Source organism: Cyprinus carpio, chromosome A2 (genome assembly GCF_018340385.1).
Source record: "Cyprinus carpio isolate SPL01 chromosome A2, ASM1834038v1, whole genome shotgun sequence".
Taxonomy (NCBI): Eukaryota; Metazoa; Chordata; class Actinopteri; order Cypriniformes; family Cyprinidae; genus Cyprinus; species Cyprinus carpio.
In genome coordinates, this window is record NC_056573.1 from 21,555,218 (window position 1) to 21,562,237 (window position 7,020).

At 38.8% G+C, this 7,020-nt stretch overlaps 1 protein-coding gene across 3 annotated transcripts in view; it reads left to right on the forward strand.

The window, feature by feature from the left end:
* The window catches only part of LOC109083514 (partitioning defective 3 homolog), a 90,425-nt gene extending 86,701 nt beyond the window's left edge, over positions 1-3,724 (forward strand). For all 3 annotated transcript variants that reach the window (XM_042778417.1, XM_042778421.1, XM_042778422.1), the window contains 2 exons: positions 1,967-2,088; positions 2,204-3,724. In XM_042778417.1, the coding sequence (XP_042634351.1) occupies positions 1,967-2,088; positions 2,204-2,630 (549 nt within the window). In that variant the 3' untranslated portion in view covers positions 2,631-3,724. The remainder of the gene's footprint in view (positions 1-1,966; positions 2,089-2,203) is intronic.
* The last annotated feature ends 3,296 nt before the right edge of the window (positions 3,725-7,020 follow it).

Consider the following 7,020-nt stretch of genomic DNA (forward strand, 5'->3'; position numbering starts at 1 on the left):
GTATTATGTGTATTTTCCTTAATGTAAATTTCTCTTTTTAAATTTTTCATTCACTCAACATTAATGTATGGAATTATTTTTGTTGTTTCGCTTTGTAATGGTAGTGATTATGTAACTATATTAAATAACATCTTAAATGTCCTTTTCCTTCCCCTTTTTCATCCCCAATTTTTTCCCAGTTTTTAAAAACCCCCATGATAACCTAAGCCCTTTTTTTTTTTTTTTTTTGTACTATGCCTAAAAACCTTTTTTTGTAAAACAAAAGGCAATAGAATAAAGATGGGTGGTTTGCTTTAATGAGTCAGTTTTGTTTCTGTAGCTGAATGAAATCCAATTCAGGTGTGTTTTAAACACGTCCATCATTTCTTCATGGAATGTTTCTCTCAGAGAGATGACAGGTGAGAATAAATGGAAATATTTTCACTCTTTCCTGATCACTAACCATTTTTTGTGAGTGCTTGTGTGTCAATGTTAACATCATCAGCGGTTATAAATCTCATACCGTTAATGAATTCGTATCAGACCTTTAATGCCATAATCTGTTTAGCAAACAAACGGTAAGTTCCTGTGACACTGATGTTGTTTTAGGCAGTGAAGTGTGCATGCGTGTTAATGAACTGGACTAAATGACCCAGCTCCACACATCCTTCAACCTTCAACTCCTCTGTCTCCACGGCAACATGGCAGGCAAGCTCTGTCAATCAATCCCAGCATGCTGTTCTCCTTCATTAGAGTTAATGGAAATCTCTGTGTGGATCGGCTCTTGATTGAGCATGCCTGGGACAGCATTCATCTGTTTGACTGAGCATGACGAGAGCAGGGAACTCAGTGTAAATGTTGCCATAAAAGAAATGGATTCTTCTGGGTCATGAGCAATTTACCACAGTACAGAACAAAGCAGTCAGTGTGTGTGTAAGAGAGAGGCGGTGTAAAATGAGTCTTTTATTGTTTATAATTACACCCTTATGTTCTGTGCCAACCAAGTGTGAATGTGTGTGTGTGATTTCTTAATGAACTGCATAGAGAAGTGCTTCATTATATTATCACCACAAATCCCACTCACCATAAAATGAACTAATATTCACTTATTGTTCATCTAGCGTTCACCTAACATCCAGCTAACATTTATCTAACATTCATCTATCATCTGCTGTATGCGTGTCCTCATTCCAGCCTCACCTTTGTGTCCATAATGTATGTTAGAGAACTGTTAGAGCATGTCACTAGCAATGCCAAGGTCATGGGCTTGATTCCCGAGAATCATATAAATTGATGAACATAAACCTTGAATGCACTGAAAATCACTGGATCTTAGAGGAATAAAACTATAACCACAGGAGATTAAAAATATATAAGGGTTTATAATTATCAAATATTTTAAGCAGAATTTTATAAAGATTTTTAATGTATGTAAATGTACATAATAAATAATTATCTAATTAAATGTTAATTTTAAACAGAAAAATCAGATATTTACCTATACTTAAGTTTTTGTTTTCATTTGCATATTGTGCTTTTGGGAATTCTCGTCATTGAATTATTGAGAGATAAATAGTTCCTGAAATAACTGCTTATCTTTTTAATGATGTGGTCATTTGAATAATGAGTACTATTTTTTATAATAATTATTGAGGGCCATAATGTAGCTGTAATTTTGTTATGAAGAGTAATAACTAACTCCATGAATATTTTATGGGTTATAATCTACTCTAATGGTTTCATTAACAGCAGTAATGCGCCAAAGGTCATAGGACTGGTAATAATCTCACATTCAAATGCACATTTCTGCACAAATGTCACAGAACTGTACACAAAAACAAAACCTGGTAAGTGCTTAGCTTGAGTGTTTGTGCCTATTCGTTCTTAATGATCTTTCCACAACTTAATCTCTTTCAAGATTTTCTCTACTGAACTTTTACCTGTTTGTGTTAAATGGACATGTTAATAACTCCCGTCTGTGTTACAGTCCAACTGCAGCTCACAGACATCATCTGGCCGACACTCAGTGTCTGTGGAGGTACAGTTACAGAGGCAGGAAGCCAGAGATGCTTTCACACATGCTCAGAGACAGTACAGCTCTCTGCCACGGTACGCGTTGAAGTACTACCATAACTAAAACTGAAATAAAAAGTCAGAATGTCAAAAGTATTAATGTCATGTGCATACACAGCATCTCATCTTGCTCATTTCTCCCTGTGTGTAGCCATCCTCGTAAGACACCCACCCCAGCCTCAGAAAGGGAGTGGGAGAGAGTGTGTCAAGCCGGAGATGGTTTCCAGGCAGCCAAAGACAGTGGCCGTTACTCCAGCTACCAGGGATCTCGTTCTGTCCCACGGACCGTTCCTCGTCCTGGCTGCAGGAATGGCCTCTCTGCTCCCCCAGGAGCCGGTGGTTCCTCGTCGGGTGGTGGCTACAATGCACGTGTCCTCCTGGAGGCCCAGGAGCTCCTGCGACAAGAACAGAGACGCAGGGAGCAGGAAATGAAAGGAAGAGGCCCATCAATGCGATTGGACTACGAATCCCAGGATTCTAAAGGGCCCCACAGACAGGACGTCCCACCTTCCCCTTCCCAGGTTGTCCGACTCAGCCGCATAAACACACCTGAGAAAACACGCCCATTTTTGTCATGAGAAAAAATGGCGACACTTTCTTCATTTTTTGAAGAGGCAAATGGCCGACAAAAAAAAACAATTATTTGTGTGTCAATTGTGCAGAGACTCCTCAAGTGCCTTTTCTTTATGAGGTCACAGTGGTCCCGCCCAATCTGACAGCTCATTGGTGTGTCCAGAGGCAAGAAGTCTCTTGATTGGCTGTGAAGACCTTCAAGCTCTGACAATCAGCCTGACGCTGGCCTGTTCCTCTGTAAAAACAACGTAGAACTCGATCTAAATAAGCAGTTTTCCTGCTTTGCACATGTTTTGATGAAGTTTTGTGAAACAGAGCTTTTTTTTTTTTTTTATAAGATTTATCAGATGAATTCTTAAACATCGGGTAAAAGTTATCAGTTAAACTCGTGTTTGATGTCACTAGTAGGGGAAAAGGTGGGACTGAGTACAGGTGGCCCAGCAAGCCTAGCGATACCACTGGATATTGTCAAAGAAAGGGTGTTTAAAGAACTCAACAAATATAGGTACAAAACACACAGTCAAAGTGAAGGACTCCTGGGAATCCAGCAAAAAGAGAAAATCCCAAAAATGCAATGGAAAAGAAGAGAGAAAGGAAATGGGGTCACAGATAGCAGGTCATTAATTGATGCTCCTCATTAAATTTTTAAAGCTCTTTCACACACAGACACAACCCACGACCCACTGCTGCCTGCCAGGTGTGTGTGTGTGTGTGTGATTGTGAGTTACTGTCTCCCAGCTGACCCGCACTGAATTTTTCATCACACACACCAGCTGCCCCTGTATTGACAGGCCACAGCACTGTGAAAGTTCAGACAAAAAGATTGTCTTCCCTTCTCCCTTAAACATGCATAAATGCGCACACACACACACACAGAGAGGCTGTGTTTGGAATACCATACTAACACTGCTACATCTATCGATCTATAAAATATGTACAAATATATATAGCTTGGAAATACTTTTATGCATATCATTATTTTTCCCCACTGTGTGATTATACACATGTAGGGTGTGAGCTTAAAAATAATAAAATATATATAATATAATAAGAGAGAGAGAAAGAGGGAGTAAGCTTGAAATAGTGACATTAAAAAAAATTAATTGTATTAATTTAAAAAAGTATATTGTATATATGTATGTGTGTGTGTATTTATATATATATATATATATATATATACACACACACACGCATGCACACATAAGAAACTCTCAACTTTTGTTAATCTAAATGTTTTTCAAATTACCAAAAGTTTTAGTTTTTCTGATACAAAATTTAATTTTATTTTTTAAATTACAGTATTGGTATATAAATATTTTTTTTCTCATATATATTTGAACGGTATACACAGTATGTTAGAATTCCATTTGATACACAGCCATACACCATTCTTTAAATAGATGGATAGATTGATGGACTTTATTGATAATTATAATAGAAAGTCTTTAACTACCCGCGTTCTCTTGTAGCCATTATTGGACGTGTCACTGAAGCCCTGCCTCTTTGCAGATCAGCTCCGCCCCTAACAGCTGCCAAGATAGAGAATCTGCAAGTCACTGATGAATTTTGAAATCTCAAACTAGAACTTTGAGTCTCTGAAAGTTCTGGGCTTTGAATCAAGAGCTCCCGTTGAGCTTAGACACTCAGAGACTGGAGTGTAAGAGGCTAGGTCACTGCTCTGTGTGTGCGTGTGTGTACGTGCGCGGGGGTAGTGCCATATGAGCCAGCCGATGCTCGTTTGACACATAACAGTGGGACACATGGTGCGCAACACACTCTACTGCCCAGGCACAGATGGTTGGGTGCATTTGGTGTGTGTGTGTGAGAGAGAGAGAGAGAGGATATCAAGATGATAACATGAAAAGCACCTCAGTACGACACGACTAAACAATCAAGACATTTCGGATTTTATTGTCATCTTTGTTCCTCTATATCTAGTATGGAAATTAGCTTGTGATCTTGCCCTGCTCATCCTGTTTTTGTACATTTGCCTCTTTTTTAACCTTTTCAAATGAACAAAACCTCTTTTGCACCTTTCTAAATGTCAGATTTCCAGATTGGAACAATTTTAATGAAGAAGCGCTAAATTTGTGGCGCCTTTGACACAGATTCTTTTATTTATGTGTGTATCCTAGCAACCGACTCCATATGCTGTTCTAAAAGGTCAGAGGGCATGAGCGGGTAGAAATATGGAGTTTCCAGTGCATTCATGTCCGATTTTCTTTATTTTTTGTGTTAGTTTGTTTACAGGACTCTGTACAGGGTTTTTCGCTTTTTGTTTCTGCCTTTGTGTCTGTTATTTTGTGTTGTTTATACGCTGTTCAGAAATCGGTGTTGTTTAGAAACACAGCAGCTGTTTGGACTGTACAAAACTCTTGTAAAATAAAGGAAGTGGATGCTTTTCTGTTTGCAGTACACTTTGTCTTTGCGTGTGTGTGAGAGCTAGGTCTACATCGTCCATTAATCATCCACCTTCCTCTGGGGTCTGATGTCTTGAGACTTTTTTCCTCCACAAAAGTTGAGTCTGCATGTCAAAATTTCACTCATCTTACCTCCAGATATGCCACAATCTCCTGCTTAACTCCTAAAAGTGGTCAAATTAAAATAAGTGTGAAACTGCTCTTATTCAGGAAAAAAAATTGTCACATTTGGTTGCATTAACTAGTACTTTTGATATAGACAGAACAACATACTAAAATAATAGTCTGATTGTGTTTTCTGTGCTGAAATGATGTTTTAAGACATTTTTCAATGCTGCAAGATAATACGATATTTTTTTTTTTTTTTTTATGTTGAAATCTCATGTTTACCAAGGCTGTATTTCTTTGATCAAAAATACAGTAAAACAGTAATCTCCTAAAATATTACAATTAAAAGACTCATCAGAAGAGTGAATGCAATACAGCGCATCAGCCTTGCCATACTTGGAACCTGGATGGTATGCGATCTTGAAATCAGATCTTGTGAAAAAATAAAGCCGCAGCGAGCTTACCGAGGGGTCGAGTTGTTTGGCATCATGGAGGTATTGAAGGTTCTTACTGCAGTCTATACTGTGAATCGATGACAAGCTACCTCAAGTCAGTGTCTTAATGTGCCAGTGCCAGTATTTTAATGGCTAGAAGTTCTCGGTTACCAATGTAGACATCCCGAAGACATCAAGTCCAATAGAGGCCCTTACTTTATCTCCAAGGTGTGGAGAGCTCTCATGAAGCTCCCAGATGTGACCGTAAGTCTGTCTTCTGGTTTCCATGCCATGCTGGTTTCTTCTTGCCAGAGGAGAGCTTGTCCTCTGACTGAGCCTGGTTTCTCTCAAAGTTTTTCTCCATTTGTCACCGATGGAGTTTTGGTTCCTTGCCACTGTCACCTTTGGCTTACTTAATTGGGGACGCTTGACTGATTGCACAGACACTATTGGAAGAGAGCTGAACTGGATGATGACATCAATGAATCATCAATGAACTGATTTTAGCTGAAAAAGATTACTCTTTGTTATTGTCTTCATTCATTATTGACAATCTATTTTGCTGTTTGACACTGTGAAGCCGCTTTGACTCAATCAGTATTGTACAAAGCGCTACACAAATAATTCGACTTCACTTGACTTCTGGATACCACCCTCAGTCTAACAAGCAGACAGAAGGAAAGCTGCAAGAAATCTGATGCTTTCTCCGAACCTTCTGCCATAACCACCAGAACTCCTGGAGCCAGTATCTCACCATTCATCTCCCGTCTCTGTAATATCCTCTGCTCTGCTGCCTGTGATTTCATTCAGTTTTATGAATCAAGTGCTTTGGATGATTTGAAAAAACTTACTGGTCTGTCCAGTGTGCGTTTCCCTGACAATTCCACAACATTCCTATAGCTACTGAAACGACTACTTTTTTTTTCTTTTTCATTTTTAAAAATATGTTGGCTAATATTTCAGATTTTTAGGAGCTAGGAGGATAATAATGAAAAGATAAAGATGGAGATAGAAAGAAAGAGGCAGAGAGCGCTGGACTGGAGCAGATGGAGCAGTCCTTCCTCCAGATGTTTGAAGGTGCCACTCTCACCTGGAACCTAGCAACAGACGTGCTAATTACACACGAATACACAGACACTTTCTTTTTTCTCACATTTTTTATTTTCTTCTTCTTGTGTTTTCTCTTTCACACATAAACAATAAGATAAAACCCAGTGAATATTTCTCACTGGCACCCAAAAGCAATATCCAGACGTTCCTTTTTTTCCAGTTCTTTTAAGTATTTATGAGATTTTGAGAGGGGCAGAGAGGTTTAGTGTGTGTTTCAGCATAGAAGATGTTTTTGCTGGAGTTTGAGGTTTAAAATTCATAAATTAAAAAGGGCTTACTCTGACCCTGGGGCAGATCACGCACACACACTGCAGCAGAGGCTG